The 24,799-nt window shown below is 40.8% G+C and overlaps 1 protein-coding gene across 2 annotated transcripts in view; it reads right to left on the bottom strand.

Moving 5' to 3' along the window:
• The window catches only part of Elf1 (E74 like ETS transcription factor 1), a 94,012-nt gene that overhangs the window by 8,861 nt on the left and 60,352 nt on the right, over positions 1-24,799 (bottom strand). For both annotated transcript variants that reach the window (XM_028752731.1, XM_028752730.1), the window contains exons 3-7: positions 10,635-10,815; positions 5,680-5,787; positions 4,064-4,228; positions 2,208-2,291; positions 825-1,017 (exon numbers count right to left, since the gene is read on the bottom strand). In XM_028752731.1, coding sequence (XP_028608564.1) covers positions 825-1,017; positions 2,208-2,291; positions 4,064-4,228; positions 5,680-5,787; positions 10,635-10,815 — 731 coding nt within the window. The remainder of the gene's footprint in view (positions 1-824; positions 1,018-2,207; positions 2,292-4,063; positions 4,229-5,679; positions 5,788-10,634; positions 10,816-24,799) is intronic.

Raw genomic sequence — 24,799 nt, 5'->3', positions numbered from 1 at the left:
ATCGGTAGTCGAAGTGGGGAGGGGAGGGAAGAAGGAAGGGGAGGGGAGGGAAGAAGAAAGGGGAGAAGGAAGGGGAGGGGAGAGGAGAGGATAGAAGGAAGAGAAAAAGGAAAATGAGGAGAAGGATTTCTAACTTAAGGCTGACAAATCATTTCTATTTCAAGTCTTTCTCACACAAACCATATCTGGAATAATTAATGATAGAGTCACAGAAAAACAAAACAAAAATGGGCTTAAATTTCTTTTCTCTAATATCAATATGAAGTATTCATTATTCTACTATAGAAACTACTGAGAGTCACATTTTAACATTTCATACATTTTCTTATCTCTTCATAAGTAAAACACAGACTGAGTATCTAATTTCTGAAATGCTTGGAACCAACAGTGTCCCAAGGTTTTGGAGGTACTTTTGAATTATTTTTAAATATGTGCATAGACCTTACTAGTTGAACATCCAAAGTTGGAAATGCCCTCAAATCCAAACTACTTAACCTTCTTACTGTTGCTCAGAGTTTCAGAATCTGGATTCGTGACTTTCAGACTAAATTCTGCTGTTTGCATGATTAAGTATTTTCCCCAATTGGAGTAAGATTTAACTTCACATACATGCTGGTTTCTGTATTTTCTGTGGTCTTCAATAAATACAATTCACAGGCTGGGGACGTAGCTCTGTGGTAGAGTGCTTGTCTATCATACACAAAGCCCTGGGTTCATTCTCCCACAGTACAAAAACAAACAGCATAAATACAATCATATTTTTTATATTTTTAAAAGTTGCCTGAGTTGCAACAGATGCTTAGCAGAAGGCACCGTCCACATACCTGAGAGCTCTCCCCATGGTCTCATAGTTCATGTCAGGTTTGTTTTTGTGCTTCCCCCATAATCTAGACACGGCTTTAGAATCGACCAGTTTAAAAATGCCTTTTTCTCGCTGTGTCCATTTGATGTACTTAGGACAGGTAGCTTTGTCCTGAAGCAGAGCCAGTAAAAACTCCCAAAGGTAAATTGTGTTTCCTGAAACAAAATCAATTGATTTTAAAGGAACACATTTGCCTTTAAAAGAATACAAACAGACAAACCACAGGAACAAAACATCTTAAAAGGCCCATCTTGATCCACACAGAAACATCACATCATTCAATTAACTGATGCAATCCCTCAGTATTGGTGAATACGGTCATAATTCTTGGGATCTAGTAGAGACCTTGCTAATGCCATAAATGATGTATGAATAGCAATCTTGTCAATTAACGATGACCTAAGCAAAAACACTGGCCTCATTTCTGTCTGGGTTTTAAAAAACATCACATAACATAAACATCAAAAAGTGTGTGTGTGTGTGTGTGTGTGTGTCCCTTTCAACAGTTGTTCTCTCTTTTTTTTGAGGGATTTTAAACTTCTTTTCTATTTTATTATTTTTTATTACTTTTATGTTTTTCTTAAGAATGCATTCCTTTTTTTAAAGAATTTGCTTATTTATATGAGTATACTGTAGCTGTCTTCAGACACACCAGAAGAAGGCATTGGATCCCATTACAGATGGTTGTGAGCCACCATGTGCTTACTGGGAATTGAACTCAGGACCTCTGGAAGAGCAGTCAGTGCTCTTCACTGCTGAGCCATCTCTCCAGCCCCATACTTTCATGTTGTTACAGTCCAGCCATTGACCCCCTCCCAATTCAACATTTGTTTTCTTAATATCAGAGTCAGTAGACCAACCATGATAGCAAGAGTTGTGAAAACAGTAAACTCCAACGTATCACAGCAAGGGCCTACAAAGTGAAGTTCTAGACTAGCTAAATTGCTGCAAAACTTTGCTGAATGCATTAATGAATTATTTTGATAGAAAAATAAAAATAACTGAAATGGATTTTGTAGGCTACTTTGTTACCGGCCACTTCACAGAAATTGTTGACAGTATCTTATAAGCACTGGGCAACAGCAAGCTCTATTTGACTATAACGAGAAACGTGATGAGCTGGGTTTGGTAGTGTGATGTCTCTAATCCTAGCACTTAGGAGGTAGAAAAAGATCAGCAGTTCAAGATCACAAGAGAGTTCAAGACCAATCTGAACTATAGGTTTAACACATACTCTCTCTCTCTCTCTCTCTCTCTCTCTCTCTCAAAAGTAACAAGGGGCGGCGGCGGGCTAAGAGGAGGAGAGGGCACTAGGCCTGAACAATAAGGAAACTTCAGTACTTACCCTTCCCGTCTTTATTTTTCTTTTTCACAGATATATTTGGTGTAGTGGCCGGGGAATCTGGCCGTGGTGGTTTTGTTTTTCTTCCTGAAATCAGAACAGCTCTGTATAAATATTTGCCCTCAAAACTGAAAGAAAATGGACAGTTTCACTATCTTGTTGTTTATTGAGTTTCAAGTTCCAAACTTTTATACTTGGGTCATACAAACTGGTCTCTCAAAATGCTATCTAAAGGAAAAATAACTTCAGTAGGTTAGATCACAACTGATTATTACTTATATATGAAATTATTCTTCAGGACTGAAGACACAGAGTCCTGTTCAACAGAGTCCCTGCCTGACATTCCCAAGCCCGGAGTTTGATCTCGAGCACATCAGGGATGGGAGTGAGGATGGTAAAGAAACCAGAAATTACCCTTTGGCTCACCTATAAAAAGAAAATGAGGTTAAATTTCAAATACTGGATTTTCTCTGAGATCACCACACCAGTGCTTTATCTTAAATTTTTAAATATTCTTAACATAGATAAAACTTGGGCTTAAAAAATTAGCCACTGCCGGGTGGTGGTGGCGCACACCTTTAATCCCAGCACTTGGGAGGCAGAGGCAGGCAGATTTCTTGAGTTCGAGGCCAGCCTGGTCTACAGAGTGAGTTCCAGGACAACCGGAGCTATACAGAGAAACCCTGTCTCGAAAAACCAAAAAAAAAAATAATAAATAAATAAATAAAAATAAATTTAAAAAATTAGCCACAGAGCTATTTGGTGGCATACACCTATAATCCCTGCACTTGGAAGGTAGAGGAGGCAAAGGCAGATGGCTCTGTGAATTCGAGGCCCAAGGCCAAAATGATCAGGTGTGCCTTTTTGTGAGGGAGTGGTTGGAAGTGAGGTGGGTTTCTTTGTTATAAAACAGTATCTTTTTTTTTTTTTGGTTTTGTTTTTTTGTTTTTTGTTTTTTGTTTTGTTTTGTTTTTGTTTTCGAGACAGGGTTTCTCTGTATAGCCCCAGCTATCCTGGAACTAACTCTGTAGACCAGGCTGGCCTCAAACTCAGAAATCCGCCTGCCTCTGCCTCCCAAGTGCTGGGATTAAAGGCGTGCGCCACCACCACCCGGCATAAACCAGTATCTTACTTTTGAAAAACCTCAGGGAAACGACAGGAACTGTGGAGGAGCACTGCTTGCTCGCTCAGGTTCATGTTTCCTTAGCTGTCTTACACCTCCCAAGACCACCTTGCATAGGGATGGTGTTGCCATTGTCGGCCGCTTTGTCTCCAACAACAATTGCCACTCAAGACCCACTGATCTCCCTAAGACAAATCTGATCTAGAACATTTCTGAATCCAGTCTTTCCCCTCAGATGGCTTTAGGTTGGCTCAAGCTGACAATTAAAACTAACCAAGACACTCTCAATTTCTGAAAAGTAATAGATTCTCCTTTTAACACAGTTTAACACTCTTTTCTTCAATTGCCTGCAGAATTCCAACTTTCTGCACTTTTCTCCTACTGGATCCATGTAATGGAATCTTTTGTAGACTGAAGGTTTTCAAACTACGCCCTAGGGCGTACTCATGCACCATGGTGTATGTGCTCATGCACACATGCGCGCACACACACACAAACATTTGATCACAAACACACACACACAATACAAGACAGAGAGTTGGAAAATCTGTCAGTCAGACAGATCAACTCTTATAAGTGCCTAGGATTTTTTAGTGGCTAATATGAAGAAATGCTCGAACCTGTTTTGTGTCCTCATTGCTCTTCCGCATCTTACCTGGTGTAGAAGCACCTGTAATAAACAGTGTGAAGTCCACATCAACACTGACCGTATGACTCAAGCAAGGTAGACACGCACCTTTTTTCCTTTTAGGCTGCTCTGGGAATGAGGCTCCTGGGGAGTCTGCATTTGTCTCTTGCACTTGCTGAGTTTCCATCACTTCAGGAATCCCATCTAATGTGACGGACACATGGGTGATTGGGGCAATGATGTCATCTTCAGAGGAGCTAAATATATTATTATCTAATAGAAATGAAATAAATTATAATCAGTTGTATATTATAAACAAAATCACATCTTTTTGTATAAACTCTCTGCTTTTTATTTCCTCTGCCCTAAATCAAGGATCTTAAAGCAGCCCAGGCTTCGCTTCCTACCACCAGTCTAACTCCAGCCTACCACCCCATGGCATTAGACCTCTATACAAATGCTTTATTCTCTAAAAACGAGAAAGAAAAATCATAGCCAAAAACATCTCCCTGTAATCTACTGAGGAAAAATAAAACAAACATCTCAAACTCCACAGCAATGCCTCTCACAGTCTCCACAAGGCAGACCTACCTCTCCATCTCACCCTGCACTCACCATGAAGCTGACCACTTTAGTCAGACATACAAAATCATCTTTCTCTCAAAAAACAATTTTACGAGTTAGTGCTTGATCTACTCCTTGTAAGTTGAATATTCACTCCTGTCTTCTCCATCTAATGAAGTCTACTTGCCATTAGTTAAAACATTCTCTCCATAAAGCGAGAGTACCCACTGCCCCAGAACATCATGCTACCACTTCTAGGGCCTTTGCTTCTGGCTTTTAGATTTGCTTACACACATGCATGACTGTGGAGTTAAACTGTAAGACTGAAGAAAGAAGTAATAGCTACTCGTCTTCTGTCATACCCTTGCCTCACACACCGCTGTGCACATCAAACATGCCATCCGATCTGAGTAACTATGCCTTCAAGCTTCAGTTCTCCCTTGTCAAAGGCCCAAAGAAGAAATGCATTTAAAGAGAGGCTAATAAGCTGGCCATGAATTTAATACAACAAATGGTTAGGACACTTGTCACTAGTTTTTTGCCTATTCAATACAATTATCTGTAGAGATGACTATATTATACTGGTCCAGTTAAAACCCAGTGAGAGGCTGGAAAGTTGCCTCAGCAGTTATGAACACCTGGTGCTCTTCCAGAGACTGAGGTTCAGTCACTAGCACCCACCTCATGTCCCACAACTCCCTAGCTCCAGTCCTGGGATATTAAACAGCCTCCCTGCCTCTATTGATACTACACACATGCAGTGGGCATGTGTACTTGCAGGCAAAACACTGATGCACATAAAGTTTTAAACAATAAAAAACAGGTGAAGAGTCAAGAGTTTTGCAAGTGTGATGGAGATGGATGGTATGAAATTCTAAAAATAATAAAAAAAATGTTAGTGGAAAAGAGACAAGATTTTGCATAACCTACTATTTCATAAAGGACAAATTACTTTTTATTCTAAAAAGTTCAGCAAATTTTAAATCAGTTAAGCAGAACTTTTAAAAAAGGTACACAACTAGAGTGTATCCTTTCCAATGTGTTTTGGACCCACAAAAGAAAAACAGCCTCTTCTGTTCTCCTGACATTCACTCTCTAATGGAGATGGCAAGGATAGCTGCAAGGTACAGACATGAGCGGTCATGGTCAGCAGCACTCACTGATTCGCTTTTCATCCAGTAGAGAGCCAGGAGAATCCATATTGAGGAGGGCCTCGGCAGCCTCAATGGTCTCAATTGTTTCATCTGCATTATGACAAGAAGCCTCAACTGCAATAAAGAAGGAATAGTATTAGCTACTCTGAAACAGTGTGTGTTTCTCTGAAACAGTGTGTGCATCTCTGAAACAGTGTGTGTTTCTCTGAAACAGTGTGTGTTTCTCTGAAACAGTGTGTGCTTCTCTGAAATAGTATGTGCTACTCTGAAATAATATGTACTACTCTGAAACTCAGCCACAAGGTTTATCTCCTGAGCCAGGATATATCATTTAATATAGAGCTTGTAGCTTGTATGCATATAAACCATAAGATACAGAACATATGCCATAATAATAAATCTGAGGCAGATGTGTAGAAGGTTTCACATTATTCTAGTGTGTGTGTGTGGGGGGGGAATTGTTGTGGTATGTTTGTTTTCTTTTTTTCTTTTTTGTTTTTTGTCAACCTGACAAAAGCTTGAGTCATCTGAGAAGTAGGAATCTCATTTGAAAAACTGTTCCCATCAGACTGGCCTGCATTGATTCAGGAGTGGCCAGCCCAGTGTGGGTGGTACCACCCTGGAGTATGTAAAGAAGCAGGTGCAGGTGGGAGTCTAGAGAGATAGCTTATCAGTTAAGGGCATTAGCTGTTCTTGAGGAATCCTGGAATTTGTTTCTCAGCGTGCATGGTGGGTCACAGCCACCTTTAACTTAAACTCCAGGAGGCCAACATCGTCTTCTGGTCTCCTCAAGCACTTGAAGGCATATGATGCACTCTTACATTAGATAGAGACAAAACACTTGGGCAGATAAAATAAAAAATAAATGTAAAAGGCTGTGGTGGGGGAGGGTGGCATGGGGGAGTAGGCTGAGCAAACCATGGAGAGCAAGTTAGTAAGCAGCACTGCTCCACGGCCTCTGCTCCTGCCCTGACTTCCCTGAGGGATGGGGAAGTGTAAGCCAAATAAACCCTTTCTTCCTCAAGCTGTTTTGAGGGTGTTTATCGCATAATAAAGCAAACTAAGACACACACTGTAGTTTGGGCTAGCCTCACACTTGCAGAGATACTCCTGCCTCACCCTCCCAAGTTCTGGGAACCCCAAATGTCAGTCACCAGCCAATTGCCTTTTGGTTTTGTTTTTTAATAGAGGGTGGGGAGGGTAGGGGTAAAATTATTATCGTGTGTGTGTGTGTGTGTGTGTCTGGACGTGTGCAGGGAAGTCAGAAAACACGTTTGTAGGGTTGTTTTTTCCTTCCCCTTTCCCATGGGTTCTGGGGACTGAATACAGGTCATTAGGCTTTTACAATAAGAGTCATCTCACCAGCCCTTCTTTGGCTTTTAGTGGCTGTGTCTGTTGTATAGTCATAGACCAGGCTGGATTCAGACTTAGGGTGGTCCTTCTGCTTCTCCCACTTGAGTTGTGAGATCACAGGCATTCACCACCATAAAGTAACTAATCTTCATATTATTAGAGATTTCAGACAAAATCAAAGTTATTATAAGATATAAATATAATAAAGGCCTCTGTGTTCATTCACAGCTTCAAACATAATCAACAAGTGGTTAATCTTCCACCCACGCCCTCCCACAAGTCCTTACTTCCTACAAAGGTTCACTGTGAAGGAATAAAAGCTCCACTTTTATTCATTTGTTTGGCTGTTTGTTATTTTTGTAATCTTTCATTTATTTGCATGGTGCACACCCATACTACAGCAAGTGTATGGAGGTCAGAGGGCAAGCTGAAGGAGTTGCTGTTTTCTGGCTGCCATGTGTGTTCCCAGATCAAACTCAGGTCACCAGGCATTTGGTAGCAAGTGCCTTTACTCTCTGAGCCTTTTTCACCAGACCTAATTTGTTTTTTTTTTTTCAATTTTAATATAGGTCCTTATTATAGCCCACACTGGCTCAAACTCACTATGTAGCTGAAGCTGGCCTTCAATAGGTGATCCTTCTATCTCTGCCTACCAAGTCTTGGGACTACAAATCTGGGCCTGCTTCTCCATAGTTATCTCTAAGTATTTTAGCACATTTTCTAAAAGGAGCCTAACACAATGATATCATCATGTATTAAAAATTAACATCAAATAATTACATATTGCCATTTTCATCCCCCCAAATCCCTGTCAGGTGGTGATGGGACACAGCAGGAGAGCACTTGCCACACACCCACGGTGCTGGATTCCATCCCCAGCACCAGGAGCAACCATTACCACAACCAAAGCAAGCAACAGAAGACACCACAGAGGCCGTGCAAAGAGTGTCTTTAGAGAGGCCATTTAAAATGAGGTCATCACAGTAGACTAAATCATTATTCTGTCAACGCACTAGGAAATCTGGGCTTGGAGAGAGTAATCAGGAAGATTCTCTGAAGACAAGGGAGAAGACAGTTGTCAGTAAGCATGGGAGAAAGAAACCAAGCACACCAGCATCTTAACCTACAAGGAAATGTTTCTGCCAGCTACAGTGGGAGGCATCGTGTTATACTAACTCTGGCCACAAGGCAGTGCTGTTCTAAGCCTTGTCCTCGGCCTTCCTTCCCCCAGCTTCTCAGAGGCTTGACACTACCATCCAAATTTTGGAATGGCAGGAATTAGAACTTCTTCCACTTTTCATCACATTGCTTAGATAAGCAGAGAGGAGGGAAGGGCTGGAGTGGTGAGAGAAGAGAGGAGGAGGATCTGGCTGTTAAGATGTGGCAAGCTTTCTGATACCTACCGGACTTTGCTATATACTCTAGGTAGGAACTGTCTGTCTATCTTGTCATTTCATTTCACACTCCTTTTGTTCTTTCTTTTCTTCTTTCTGAGATACATTATCATGAGGCTCATCTTGGTTCTCCTGCCTCTACTTCCCAAGCGCTGGGATTATACACTTGTGCCCCATGCATCAGGCACACCATGTATATTTGTTTACTAAGCAATAACTCTTGCTCATACATAATAAACACTTATATTTTTACTCATCAACATAACTAATCAAATTCTGTGTCCATTTACAGTTGCTAACTTATTTTTAAGCTGTCTCTACACATAGTCACTTCCCTTTTTATTTTGGTTATAATTTGGGGAAGGAATGGAAAATGTTTCCAATGTTTGCTGAAAACGCCAATGCTCTTTCTGCTCCTTCCCACACATAGAATCCTTTTGCTACTTAAATATATATCAAATAGGCCGGGCGTTGGTGGCGCACGCCTTTAATCCCAGCACTTGGGAAGCAGAGGCAGGTGGATTTCTGAGTTTGAGAGTTCGAGGCTAGCCTGGTCTACAGAATGAGTTCAGGACAGCCAGGGCTACACAGAGAAACCCTGTCTCAAAAAACCAAAATAAATAAATAAATAAATAAATAAATAAATAAATCAAGCAATAACTTTTTAAAGTTTTGTCCTATATTAAACATTTTATTGACTTGGTATCTACTTTGCTACTTTAGTACTTTTAAAAATATTTATTTTTATGTGTACAAGTGCTTTGCCTGTCTGTCTTGTCTGTCTGTCTGTCTGTCTACCATATGCATGTGTGGTGCCCTTGGGGGTTGTCAAAAGAGGGCACCAAATCCCCTAGAACTAGAATTACAGACTGTTGTTAAGCTACCATTTCAGTGCTGGGAACTGAGACCAGGTCCTCTGGAATAGCACCTGGAGCTTTAACCTCTAAGTCATATGCCCTTTGGAGCTTTAACCTAAGTCATATGCCCTTTTGGCATAATTTTTAGGTAAGAATCTTTCTTTTCTCTCTCCCACCACAAAGCCAGACAGTCATTCTTCCTTCCTGTTCTAATTTAAAATGGAATTCAATCATGTGTTAACTTCTTAAATAGATAAGCACCTGTATCTGGACATGTGCAGTTCTAATAATTCATTTATTCATTCATTAATATAACTTTGTTTTCAATATTCTAACTTCAGTTTTAGTATCTGCTAGCATAAACTACTGATGCAAGAAGTTTTTATAGAATAGGTACTTTGTGTCAGGTATTGTGTCCCATGCTAAGGCATAGTTGAGAACAAGGTGGCTACAATGCCACCAAAACCTACCACTCTCCCTATTACATCTATTTCCGGAATCATTTCTTTTAAGAATAGAAATGCACATACTATGCACACCCTACCTACCTCCAAACAATACAGTTAGGAACTTTAGAACCCCTTCACCATGACCTACACCAGGCTGCACATCTCTTCACCATAACATAAATTCCCCATGTCCTAACAATCGAGAGACGACTGTAGTCAAGCGTGTTTCCAGTATATGTGAGTATAAGAAATAGAAGGCACCGGGCGGTGGTGGCGCACGCCTTTAATCCCAGCACTTGGGAGGCAGAGGCAGGCGGATTTCTGAGTTCAAGGCCAGCCTGGTCTACAGAGTGAGTTCCAGGACAGCCAGGGCTACACAGAGAAACCCTGTCTCGAAAAAAGAAAAGAAAAAGAAAAAGAAAATTAAAAAAGAAATAGAAGGCATATCCACCCTGAATTGGGTTCAGGTACATGCACAGCAAGGCAAAACTGTGTCTGCCAGTAACCTGTTAGAGAACTCACTGTATCATCTTCTGACTATACATAGCTTGACATGCATATAATTAAAACCAGATACATCATGCTATGGGGAATGCATAACAGAAAAAATAATTATATACCTAATCTCTCATATAAAGTAGAAGCACACGAGCTATACCCTTTAGTACTTAGCCCCTCCTTCTTTTAAATCCTACTGGTAAAAGACCCTAAGTTTTATCTTGGAGCCCTTGAATAATCTTATGCTGTGGCTCACAGCAAGTCTTGATAGAATATCCCTTTATAATCTCTATTATTGCTCTGCTATGAATAAACTTACCTTTGCAAATCTGTGTGAGCCCATATTTTCAAATCTTTGGATAAAAGGCCAAGCACCTAGAAACCCCTGGCCCAGACCCCGAGCATCTGACCTGTAAGGGTGATGTCGTCATCATCGTCGTCTATTATTTCCTCTTCAGCAACATCCAATGAGCTCTCAGTAATCATGTCATTAGGCTCTTCCACGCAGGCTAGACCGGCATAACTATTGAGAATATCAGCACCAGGAACATGTTCCACAATGACAGCAGGAAATATAGCAGGATCGCCAAGCTGCAAGGGATGGGGGGAGGGGGAGGCAGTAAAGAGAACTTTGGTTGGATACAATCAAAAAACATTTATTTGTTAATATTTTATTAAATAGGGACTACATCCAGGACCTAACACAAGCTAGGCAAAAACTCAACCACTGATCTATACTCAACCCTATTTATTCCCCATACAATCGTGTGTGTGTGTATGTGTGTCTGTCTGTCTGTCTGTCTGTTAGCTTTTTGAGACAGACCCTCTCTATGTAGGCCAGGCTGATCTCAAACTCACTCCCCTAAATTCTGGGCTACAAGCATATCCCACCATAACCGCTTCACCACTTACATTTTAACCATCTCTTTATGCTGTAAGGACTATGAACTTCTATCACTGAAACATTAACAATTAATCTTGTCTCATTTTTTAAGAGATGGGGTCTTGTGTATCCCAGGCTGCCCTGGTGGTTGTTCACCAGAAAATGATCAGGAACTCCTGACACTCCTGCTGACATCTCTTAAGTGCTTCGATTACAGGTATGCCCACCATGTCTGAGTCTTCATCTTAATAACCGAGTTTTCATTAGTTACTTCTAGAAGAACATTTTAATATGGCATGGCATTAAAAAAATGTTTTAAAATGATGCCAAAGCATGGTCCAGGAAGTGAAATACATACAATGCATGTATAGTTAAATAAGCTCTGACTAAAGTTTCTGCACAGTGGAAAATCTCAGTTTAATTATTATACCTGGCATGGAAGCCTTGATTTTAATGTCCTTTGACTCACATGTAAACAATTAACTTTCAATTTCTATTGCTTTCCTCTTTAAGGTGACTGTATTAAGATTATAAATTTTTCCTACTAATGCCTGTTTATAAAATTATAAAATTTTAGGTAGGTGTGGTGGCATATGCCTTTAATCCCAGCACTTAGGAGGCAGAGGCTGTTTGAGCTCCATGGGTCTGGGAACAGCCTGATCTACACTCTGAATTCCAGCCCAGCCAAAGCTATGTGGTAAGATCCTGTCTCAAAATAACACCAAAACCAAAGTTTATGGAATATCAGAACTGAAAACTTTAACCTCATCTGGCTGCTTCACTTTACCATTGAGAGAACTCCCCAAGAGGGTTTTAATGGCACACCAAAAATCAATTTAGCATTTCCTTTCTCTTTTGTGTTGTTTCATGATGTTATGTAGCTCAGGCTAGCCTGGAACTTACTATGTAGGCCAGAGTAGTCTTGAATTCACAACACTCCTCTGCCTCAGGTTCCCAATTGCAGGGATAACAGGTATAAGCCATCATACCTGGCTTCCTTTAAATTTCTTATTTTGAAATAATCTCTAACTTAGAAAAATTGTAAAACTAATTCAAAGGATTTTCATACAACCTTAATTCATACTCCTCTAGTTCTAACATGGAAGCATCCCTATTGTTAGCTTCTGACATTGTTCCGACTCATTTGAAATCAGTAGTAGACATATCTTTCTTTTTTAATGTTTATGGGTGTTTCGTCCTCATGTATGTCTGTGCACCACATGTGTGCAGTGCCTCTCAAGAGGCCAGAGCACTGGAGCTCCTTAAACTGAAATATGGGAGTTACAGACAGTTGTAAGCTACCATGTGCTGCTGGGAATTGAATCTGGTCCTCTGGAAGAGCAACCAGAGCTCTTAGCTGCTGAGCCATCTTTCCAACCCTCTGACTCCCTTTTTAACCCAAAATATTGGCTTATTTCCTAAATATAGTATCTCTACAAAGTATCACAAATATTTCAAAATATCATAAATGAATATGGACAAAATATCAGAAGCAGGAAATGAATACTATTAACTAATCTACAAATCTGATTCAAATTCCCTTAATCATCTCACTAAATGGTCATCACAGGGGAGAGTAAAGAGAAGAGAAAAAAAAATCAGGGGAGGAATTTGTCATGGGCTGGTCTGATGCTGCTTGTATCCTACTGCTAAAACTGGTCCTCAAGGTGTGGCTGCCCCCACGAGCAGGGAGTGGGAGAGAAGAGGATGGACAGAGAAGAGGAAGCCGAATGGACCAGAACTGCATGGCCAGGAAAAACAGCAAGTAACAAGGGGCCTTATAGCTAGAAAGTAAGTTAGGATAGCCCTAGATCTGACAAATGTAGGCATTTGGCTTATAAATAAAATATCTGGGCTATGTGTCTTTTATATGGGCTTATTAGAACTTAAACTCCAACAACAGAAATTAGTTCTGGGTTCATTTTAGGATCAGTGGCTTCATTTAGTAACTATCCTACAGATTTCATTGTTTTGTTTCCTCACAAATACATCTTAGTAAGTGGGGAAAGGTTCCTGTTTATAGAAAGTGACATTTTCTTCTGGAGAGTGTGCTACACTGGAATCACCTATGTCTTTGCTCTATACTAAACAGTGTTGATCTGTTAAAGTAAGTGTTTACATAACTGCAGAGTAAGGTCAAATATTCCTTGTATCATAAAAACTTATTACTGAAAGTTAATATATATCTTGAGTGTTAAACAGTTTCCTTACCTTCAAGAATGCTATGCAATGAAACTTCTAAGTCATGATCTTAAAGCACATTTGGTCTTACTTCAAAATGTTTCTTACTGTTTCAGAAAAGTTAGCCAGAACTAACTGGCTTTTAAACTATAAAACTAGTCTTGAAACTAAACTTTGGGCTCGAGAATTTACATTGTGAAACACATAAACACATACACAAGCAGTAAAGAAAACATTTACTTTTGAAAGCAAAATATAAACATTTGACTTTCCTTTCAGAAAAGGCCATGTGTGTAAGTCAGAGGACAAAGGCAGGAGTTGGTTCTCTCCTTTAAAGTAAGTGCCAGAGTTTGAACTTGGGTCAGCAGGCATAGCAACAAGTGCTCTTATTTTCTGAGCCACCTCATGGACCATCTCTTTCTTTTTCTTGAATGCGACCTAGTGTGAACATTCGACATGCTGAAACACTTCACCCTCTCTTCTCTCTTAAGAGGTTCTCATCCATTTCTAAAGGAGCTGAGCCCAGTGTTCAGAGAATTCTCACACGATTTCACCTTATTCCATGCAAACTATGAACAGAGTTCATCATTTCATCTATTGGCAGATAAAGAACTGGGCTAAGAACATACCCAAGGTCACCTGCTAAGTCCAAGAAAGAGGCATGTTAAATGCAACTCCCATGTATGTGACTCACGCAAATAAAACTCGGATATTCCTCTCAATATAAACCATAGCACCCTCCCTAGAGGAAACTACTGTTATCAGTTTCTTTGTCCCCTGGCAGAAATGATCCATGTATACATCATATAGTTTGTTTTATACAATGTTTTTTTAATTTATGAAGAAATTTCAGTACCAGGCATAATTTCCCTCTTGTTGAGAAGGTCTTAAGTTCAGTAAGAGAGCCATTGGTTACCACCAAGGTATGTGTGCCGCTACTGCATCCTTAGGGTTATCATGCCTTGCTGGTTGTTGTTGTAGTTTATAGGTGTCATTGCTGGCTGGGACTGTTGGCTCTGTCCCTGCTTTGGTACCTTCTAGTACCATGAAAGCTCGTCCTCGGAGAGTAGGCATTTAGGTCAGTTTCAGTTCAGAGGCCTGTAATCTAAAGTACATGTCTTCAGGGATAATGTCCGTCTCTAGAGGGCAGCCAAGGTCAGTAGCAACAGTCTATAATGTTGTGGAAGTCTCTTGGACAGCCTTGACCAACAACTCAAAGAGAGCTTCTCATACCTGGTGCTAGGGGTTTTGTTAGATAATCTGTGGCTCTTAGAAAAAGCATTGTCAGACTAGATTTTAAAAATTCATTTAAATGATACGTGAATATTTATACAAAGAATTACATGCATTATAAGTTTTTAAAGTAGTAATAGTATAGTTCCTAAGGACTTTTACAGACATCCTCACCCTTATTTTACCCTCCTGGAGTGGTTTGAATATGCTTGGCCCACTGAAGTGTCTCTATTAGGAAGTTTGTCCTTGTTAGAGGACATGTGTCACTGTGGGGGTGGGCTTTGAGGTTTGCTGTTGCGCAAGCTCCACCCATCGAAGACAGTGTCCTGGCTGCCTTCTGATGAAGATGTAGAATTCTCAGCTCCCTAGCACCGTGTCTGCCTGCACTCAGCCATCCTTCCCACCATGAGGATAACGAACTGAACGTCTGAAACTGTCAGGCAGTTTCAATTAAATGTTTTTTTCCTCTATAAGAGTTGCCTTTGTCATGGTGTCTCTTCACAGCAATAAAACACAAACTAAGACACTTTATGACTTTTTCAGAAATCCTTACTGGTTTTTTTTTTAACCTCCTCTCTCCTTCTGTATTTATCTCCCTCCCAGCTCCCTAGTTAGAACCCCTTTCCCTTTCCCCATCAGATCATTTGGATCCTGCTCTTCTCTTTTTTGTGCCCCACCCCCACCCCAATGGTCAGAGGAGCAAGAGGCCTCAACTCTCCACAAAGAACAACAAGCAACTAAGGAAATGTTGAGACTGAGAGAGACAGACTTCCTTACAGAAGATCCTTCAACTGGCTATCCAGTAACAAATGGTCAGCCCTGAGACCATGCATCAGAGTAACGGTACACAGACTAAGCAAGCTGTACAAAGCTGTACGTGGGAACCACCTGCCTCTGTTTCCCAAGGGCTGGCATGTGCCACCGCCACCCAGCTAACAGAGCCCGTTCTTATTGCACTGTGCTTAAATATGTCAAAAACTAAACAACTCAGGGTCAGCCTCTAGAAGTTGGAAGACACTTGGAAGACAGAAGTAGGTGGGTCTCTGAGAATTCAAGGCCAGTCTGGTTTACATAAGTGACTTCCAGGCCAGTCAGGACTGTATCAAAAAGAAAACCAAGTGGAGAGGAAAAGAAGAGAGGTACTGGTTCTGAGACATAGGGGCAGCACCATGGAACAAGCAGAGAAAGCATGTAGGAGCCACGAAACAACACTGACAGGCGTGGTGATGTTACACACGGGAAAGCACAAACAAGGAAGAATAACACTGATTCAACCAACTGCACATTAAAATACTTGTTAAAATGTATATGGGGCTTGGTGGATGAAGACTGGAGTTCTGATGCCCTAAACCCCGTACTGTTTGCCTCTATAGGAGTTGCCTTAGCTGGACAAGCTGGACTACCTAAATAAGCAAGGTCTGGGTTCAAGTGTCAGACCCTCCTTCAGTAGAATAATACACCCAAACAATGACATCTAATTGAGGGTCAGACAAAGTGACAGTTGGAGAAAGATTTGATAGAATGAGTCAGAGATAAGATGCCCTACTTTCACGAGAACAGACAGGAAAGAAAAGCGAGCTTAAAGAGCACAGAGGGAGAGGAGTTCAGTTTAGTTCACTTCAGAGCAGTGCAGTTGAGTGCAGTTGAGGTCAGTTCAGAACAGAGCAGCTCAGTTCACAGAGTTCAGAGGCAGTCTTTCCCAGCAGAGCAATTCAATCAGAAGCCTAGTAAAGCCAGTTTGAATCAGTCAGCTTGGAGAGGTGTTTGAGCCAGAATAGCTGAGTTGAACCAGCCGGGCAGCCAGAGTTCAGAAGCTAGAAGCTAGAAGGAGTGAATTTATTCAGCAGTAAATCTCAGAGGCTAAAACATTCTAGGCCTAGAATAGCAGACAGAGGCTGGAAACTGAAGCCTTCAAGGTCCAGGCTTGAAGAAGATTAGATTGTGCAGAGGCTAGAAGTTTCTGGGCCTACCTAGGTCTAGGGACAGTTAGATAGAAACACTCTGAGCTCAGCCCAAGACATGCATTCATAAAGCTTGGGTATACCTCTCTCATCTCATCACTTCCTCGGAGGAAATAAAATCAACGATTACATTTACAGTATGGCTTTAACATTATCTTCATTTCTGTTACACCAGGTCAGGAACTCTTATGGAATTGTTGGCGGACAAATTGAAGGCCCTGAAGGAGATAGGAACCCCACAGGAAGACCAACAGAGTCAACTAACCTGGACCCCTGGGAGCTCTCAGAGACTGAGCCACCAACCAAAGATCATTCACAGGCTGGACTGTGGCCCCCAGCATATAGGTAGCAGATGTGCAGCTCAGTCTCCATGTGAGTCCTCCAACAACTGGATTGGGGCAGGGTTGCCCCTAAAGCTGTAGCCTGACTGTGGAATCCATTCCCCAACAGGGCTGCCTTGTCCGGCCTCCCTCAGTTGGAGAGGATGTGCTTAATTTTGCAGAGGCTTGATCTGCCAGGGTCGGAGGACACTTAGGTATATATATATATATATATATATATATATATATATGTGTGTGTGTGTGTGTGTGTGTGTGTGTGTGTGTGTCTCCATGTATATATACATATATGTATATATACATGTATATACGCATATACACATGTGTATATATATACACACACACATACATATATACACATATATGTGCATAGATGCATACAATAACAAGTGAAAATAAAGACTATGAATTTGAAGTTGAGTCAGGATGGGTATATGAGAGGGTTTGGAAAGAGGAGAGGGAAGGGAGAAATGTTGAAATTATATCATAATTTCAAATTTTTCTTTAAAAAAATTATGAGCTTATTTCAAGGTGCTACTTCTTCAAGGTGCTATCAAGCCACATGAAATAAACAACTTACATGTTCATAAGAACACAAGGAGCTGGAGAGATGGCTCACTGCTTAAGAAAACTAGCTGCTCTTCCAGAGGACCTGAGTTTGAGTCCCAGCATTCCCATGGGAGCTCACAACTATCTATAATTCCAGTCCCAGCAAGCCAATGTCCTTTTCTGGTCTCCATGGCAGATACATGTGCTACACAGACAGACATGCAGGCAAACACATACAAAATAAAATATAAATAAATTAAAAAATAGAAGTAGTAAAGTAAGAAGCCTGAAAGTATGTAACACCTCTCAGGTGAATACAAGATGTTGGGTCCTGTTACCATAAATGGACAGAAAATGCATACTCCAGTAACTTAAGCTGCTGATCTGAACTCAAGATAAACTGCCTTTTCTCTGGATTGACTAGCAGCTGACTAAAGTATGAGTCATCAAAAAACCAAACCTTCAAGGCTACACTTTGTAAAATTCCTCACAGAGTGATCCCTGCACTCTACAGAGGCAGAGACAGGAGAATTGCTGAAAGTTAAGGCCAGGATCTACACACCAAGTTTCAGGCTAGCCAGGGCCATGAAGAGAAGATGGTTTGAGCAAACATAAATTTCACATGTTGAATTATCTAAGAGTTAGATTTTTAAAGTAAGTAAAGAAAAATCTGAATCCATCTGTTTGAACTGCCATAACAAGACCAACAATGAAGTGCCTTCAACAACAGTAATGTCTTCTCACACTTCTAGCGTCTGTATTCAGTGTGAAGGCAGTGGTATATGGCTGGCTCCTTTTGCAGAGCTACTCAACTCTCCTTGACTTGTACTGGCTGTCTTCACGCTCACATGACACCCTTCCCACGGCTGTCTGGGTCTGAGCTTCCACCCCGCAGGGGCTCACTCCATTCATTCTGACTACACTGATGATGGCATCCTGTTTTCACATGAGGTCTGTTACTCTGGTAACACGGATTAGGACTTCAGTAGATGAAGAGGGGTTAACTTAGACAGATCCTACTCCTAACAGAACTCAGTTTAAATTAGCTTTATGTCTACTGTCTGAACACTGAGTCCCTCTAGCCCAATACCAAAACTTTATGAAAATAAAATACAGACATAAATCAATTTGCTGCTTCTTCTAAATTAAGAATAGACTTTCTTCTTCAGATTTCAGCTCATGTTTTTTCTACATTGTTTAAATCTAACTCCTTTTTCAGAATGACTTTAGAAAACAGCTTCAAGAGGTCAGAACACTGAGCACAGTAGCATGTCCCTGTAGTCCCCAATACCACAAAGACTAAGATAGAGGATTACTTGACCACAGCAGTTTGAAGCCAACAAATGACAATACCAACTCAAAAGATAATTAAAAATTTAAGTTATTTATAAAATGATGACAACACCTAAAGAAAATCTGTAGTTTCTTTTATAAAACTTCTACTTTTATTATTCATTACTTTTTTGTTGTGCTGGTATCAAACCCAGGTCTTTGAGCATCCAGGCAAGTGTTATACCTCAAGTACACCCCTAGTCCTGATGTTTCCTTAAAGAAATAAAAACCTCTCTTGGGCATTTTTCTATTGCTGTGAAGAGACACTATGACCAAGGCACCTCTTATAAAGGAAAGCATTTGATTGGGGGCTTGCTTTCAACTGTAGAGGTTTAGTCCATTGTCATCATGGGAAAAGCATGGCAGCATTTAAGGCACTGAAGCAATGGCTAAGAACTGTGTCCTGATACACACACATACACACACACACACACACACACACACACACACACACACACACACATATGGGACGGGGCTGGCAGGGGCTTCCCAGTGACACACTTCCTCTAACAAAACAAGACCACACTCATTCCTACAAGGCCACACCTCCAATCCTTCTAATCCTTCTCAAGCCACTCCCTGATGACTAAGCACTCAAATATATACCCCTATAGGGGTCATTCTTTTTTCTTTTTGTTTTTGTTTTTGGAGACAGGGTTTCTCTGTGTAGCCCTGGCTGCCCTGGAACTCACTCTGTAGACCAGGCTGGCCTCAAACTCAGAAATCCGCCTGCCTCTGCTTCCCAAGTGCTGGGATTAAAGGTTTGCACCACCACTGCCCGGCTTATGGGGGTCATTCTTATTCAAACCACTGTACATCATAGTTTTCTTTTTTTTTTTTTCATCATAGTTTTCTAGTCTGCCTTAAAAATATTAAATTCTGTTTGTCTGGCTATTCATTTAAATCAAGGGCATCCTTATTTCTATGACAAGTTTTGGGCTAGCCTATTCTACATAAGCCCTTTTCTAAATAAATAAAGTAGATTCTCTCCAAACATGTCTAAAAGCTTATCTCATTTAAGTAATTAAATTAATCATCTTTTCTACTTCCTTAATCCCAGCCCTATCCTTGGAATCAGAAAATAAAACTCAGGGCATCCCACCCACATGCTAAGCAGATACTGGATTACTGAGCCACATCCCAGTTCTACCTGCCATTTGAGAAGGAGAACTTCACTAAATCCCAGCATCACTTAACCTTGACTGTACACTGAGAAACATTTTAAAACACCAAATAAGTACCAGATAATTCAGAGTATCTGGGGATATGGCCAGGGCCTATAAATAAACTTTCCCGAGTGAGTCCAATTTGAACATAGAGCCTTGGACCACTGATATAAAGGATTATTCAAAACTGCATTTGTCAACTCTTTATTACTCATGCAAGTCTCTAAATGACAGAAATCTAAACATATGTTACAGGTCTTTTGCTACTTGGCATTTGTACATAACTTTCATTTTGTTTGTGGAACAGAAACAAAGCAAGCCACAAATCCTGGGGACTAGAGAAAAAAGATTTCCTCGAATCAAAAGTCTATCAAATCAGTTTTTTTAGAATCTGCTTCTAAAAGTCCATCTCACTATAGAGAGTAAAACTGACTTTCATAGGTTTTTCTAACTTTACTGGAATTCTTAATAGCTCAAGAGGAAAAAAGTATTATATATAGGTAAATCCTAGAAGATATGTTGAAAGCAAAAATTCAGCCAACATTTTAGCAGCAATAATACAAATCAAACCAAGGGCAGTTCCTCACATTTCAACACTGTCTCCTGTAGTTTCCCTTGGTCATGGTTCATCGTGTAAGTTATGAGCCAATACCATCAACTTAAAGGAGAAGTGAAGGAACCAATGGAGGCAGTACAGTACGTGTTTCTGCTAATAAGCCTGTCTAATTCTCTCACTAGAGCAGGCCCTGCAGTCCTAGATGAAGACTCAAAAACTACAAAGTGCTACCTCAGTGCTGTCAGGCAAGTTTAAATTTCCAACAAGCTTTTAGATATTAAAAAATACAAGAGCACTCACAGAACTTGTTTGCCAAGTTTCCCTAACAGCAGCTCTCCATCTGTTGTGTGGTGATTGTGAAACATCCTGCACAGCTCTCTAGAAACAGCTCATAGCCAAAGAGCAAAACATTTTCCTCAAACAAAAAGCAGGGTAAAAAGTCTTTTAAAATTCCCTTAATGCAGAAACTTCTTTTCAAAAACAAGTATAAGACAAGCATACTTTCAAGTAGTTAATATATATTTGTACCAACACAGGGACACATACACATGCACACTATACACACACACACACACACACACACACACACACTTTAAAGATCTTGAAAGAACAATTCTCAATTTCATAAGGAAAAACAAAAAATTCAGAATAGCTAAAATGATCCTAACCAACCAAACAAACAAATAAACCTATAAGAACTGCATGGTATTAATATAGAAACAGACAAGTCAATCAATGAAACTGAATCAGAGACCCGAAAATAAACCCACACACCTACGGACACTTGAGTTTTGACAAAGAAGCCAAAACCATACAATGGAAAAAAGAACATCTTCAACAAATGGTGCTGGCCTAACTCGGTGTCTGCATTTAAAAAGATGCAAATAGATCCATATTTATCACCCTGCACAAAACTCAAGTCCAGGTGGATGAAAGACCTCAATATAAGACCAGATACACTTAATCTAATAGAACAGAAAGTGAGGAATAGCCTTGAACTTGTTGGTTAGGAGACAACTTTCTTTTCTTTTTTTTTCCCCCCTTTGGTTTTTCGAGACAGGGTTTCTCTGTGTAGCCCTGGCTGTCCTGGAACTCACTCTGTAGACCAGGCTGGCCTTGAACTCAGAAATCCGCCTGTCTCTGCCTCCCAAGTGCTGGGATTAAAGGCATGCACCACCAGCACCTGGCTAGGAGACAACTTTCTGAACAGAACACCAATGGCTCAGGCACTAAGTTCAAGAATTAATAAATGGGACCTCATGAAACTAAAAAGATTATTAAGTCAAAGGACACCATCATCAGGACAAATGACAGCCTACAGATTAGGAAAAGATCTTCCCTAACCCTACATCCAACAGAGGGTGAATATCCAAAATATATAAAGAACTCAAGAAGTTAGACATCAATAACCCAAATGACCCAATTTGAAAATGGGGTACAGAGCTCAACAGAGAATTCTCAACAGAAGAACCTCGAATGGCCAAGAAGGACTTAAAGAAATGTTCAACATCCTAAATCATCAGGGAAATGCAAGTCAAAACAACTCTGAGATTCCACTTTACACCCTTCAGAATGGCTAAGATTAAAAATTCAAAGGACAGCCCATGCTGATGAGGATGTGGAGCAAGGGAACACTTCTCACTGCTAGTGGGAGTGCAAACTTGTACAACCACTCTGGAAATTGATTTGGCAGTTTCTCAGAAAACTGGGAATAGTTCTACTTCAAGACCCCGCTATACCACTCCTGGGCATACACCTAAAAGATACTCTACCATCCCACAAGGACACTTGCTCAACTATGTTTGTAGGAGCTTTATTCTTAATAGCCAGAAATTAGAAACAACCTAGATGCTTCTTAACTGAAGAAAGGATACAGAAAATGTGGTATATCTACACAATGGAATACTATTCAGCCTTTAAAAACAATGACACCATGAATTTCACAGGCAAATGGATGGAACTAGAAAATATCATCTTGAGTGAGATAACCCAAACCCAAAAGGACATGCACAGTATGTACTCACTTGTAAGTGAATATTAGCCATAAAGTACAACATAATCATGCTATAATCAACAGACCCAAAGAAGCCAAATAACAGAGAGAGCACAAGGGAGGACAGTTGAATCTTTCTCAGAAGGGGAAACAAAATAGATTATTTGAGGTCTATGAAGGAGGGAACTGGATGGAGAGGGGATGGGGAGGGAAATGGGGTGGGGGAGGATCATATGAAGGGAGAGCAGGGCAGAGAAAGGGAGATCAGCTGGTGGACAGGAGCAATCTCTAGGGTGTACCAAAGACCTGGGATGGAGAGAGGCCCCAGATGGTCTAAGGGGGTGACTCTAGCTGAAATTCCTAACAGTGAGGGATATGGATCCTGAAGTGGCCACTTCCTATCACCAGGCAGGACTCCCAGTTGGAAAGATAATAACAGCAACCAACCCACAAAGCCTTTGACCCAAAATGTGTCCTGCCTACAAGGTGTGCAGGGATAATGATAGAGCAGAGTCTGAGGGAATGGCCAACCAATGACAACCCCAAACTGAGACCCACCCCATGGGAAAGAGCCAATCCCCCACACTATTAATGACACTCCACAATGCTTGCAGACAGAAACCTAGCATAACTATTCTCTGAGAGGCTCCACCTAGCAGCCAATGGAAAGAGATGCAGAGACTCACATCCAAATATTAGATGGAGCTTGGGGAGTCTTTCGAGATAATTGGAAGAAAGACTGAGAGACGCCACAGGACCAACAGATTCAACTAACCTGAACCACTGGGAGCTCCCAGAGACTGAGCCACCAACCAAAGAGCAAGCGCTGCCTGGGCCTAGGCCCTCTGCACATATGGAGCAGATGAGCAGCTTGGTCTTCATGTGGGTCCTCCAAACAATTGGAGCAGGGGCTGTCCTTGAGCCTGTTGCCTATATGTCTGCCTGTGGATCTCACACACCTAAATAGACAGCCTTGTCTGGCCTCAGTGGGCAAGGATGAGCCTAGTCCCGCAGCAACTTGACGTGCGGAGTGGTGAAGTGTGGGGTTGACACCCAGAGTGGGGCTTCCCGTTCTAAAGGGAATGAGGGAGTACTTATGTGAGGGGGTACTGGGAGGAGAGGAAAGGCTGATATTGGGTTGTAAAGTGAATAAATATATTTAATAAAAAAAGGAAAAAAGGAAAAAGGAAAAAAAGAAAATTTATCATTGTCAAAAATAAATTCCCTCAATGCAGAAAATTTTCAAAAACAAGTGTAAGGCAAGCAGGCTTTCAAGTAGATAATATATGTTTGTCCCAAGGCAGACAGAGACACATACACACGTGTGCACCGCATCCCAACAAGGTGCCTCATTCCTCCCATCATCTCCAAACTCTCCTGACTCTAAAAATTCTCTAGTAAACACATGAGCTAACACAAGTTCTTGTGTCCTGTGTTTCAGTCAGGTTGGTCCTAGCCCAGGCTTTCAACCTCCAGGGATCTGCAGACCTCAGATTTATTCCTGAAATGACTTCCTTCACCTTTGATTTTGAAAGGAACAAATGCTTAGAACGTCATCCTATCGTTACATGCTCTGACAGTATTGTGCCATGCACCAACTGTATTACAAATATACATGTAAAAGATGGTGCAGTAGCAAACACTCAGACTCTGGGTATTAAACACACTTGAAAGAGAACAATTTGTCTGTGTGTTCAGATTAGCCAGGCTCTCTAAGTTTCATCTTCTGTGTCTGTTAAGAAAAATACAAGTGAGACTATCTTTGAAAATCACTATAGGAATTAAATAACATGGAGCTAAATAACTTTTAAAATTATACAACATGTAGAAAGTACTCAAGAAAATACACCCATTAAGCTGTTCATTACTTTACCTAAATAAAAACAGGATCCTTTGGTTTCTGTTTTTCTTTTGTTGCTTTTTAGGAATTAGGAGCTGGGCCTCTTGTATGTTTGGCAAGCACACTGAACCTAAATAAATTGGGGAAGGGTGACATGCCATGCATGCACACACTACCCCCCAGCCTGGTCTTGAACTCATCAGTGATCTTCATGTCTGTACCTCTCAAATTCTGGGACTGCAGGCATACGCTGATGAAATAAGCAATCTCAAAAACTGGCTTAGGGCCAGGGAGATGGCTCAGTGGGAAAAGGTCTCTGCCACCAAGTCTGACAACCTGAGTTTGATCCTCAGGACCTATAGAGTAAAAACAGAGAACCAGTTCCTACAAAACGTCCTTTGACCAACCTCCATATCTACACTAAGTGGATAGGTAGGCAGAGGCAGGCAGGTAGGTAAATTAAGTAGAACGATAGGCTAGATAACACAGATCAATTAGATAGCTAGGTAGATAATAGACAACACAGACAATGCATAATAGATA

Source organism: Grammomys surdaster, unplaced genomic scaffold (genome assembly GCF_004785775.1).
Source record: "Grammomys surdaster isolate TR1022 unplaced genomic scaffold, NIH_TR_1.0 125934, whole genome shotgun sequence".
Lineage (NCBI taxonomy): Eukaryota > Metazoa > Chordata > Mammalia > Rodentia > Muridae > Grammomys > Grammomys surdaster.
This window is presented reverse-complemented; position numbering and strand designations above follow the sequence as displayed.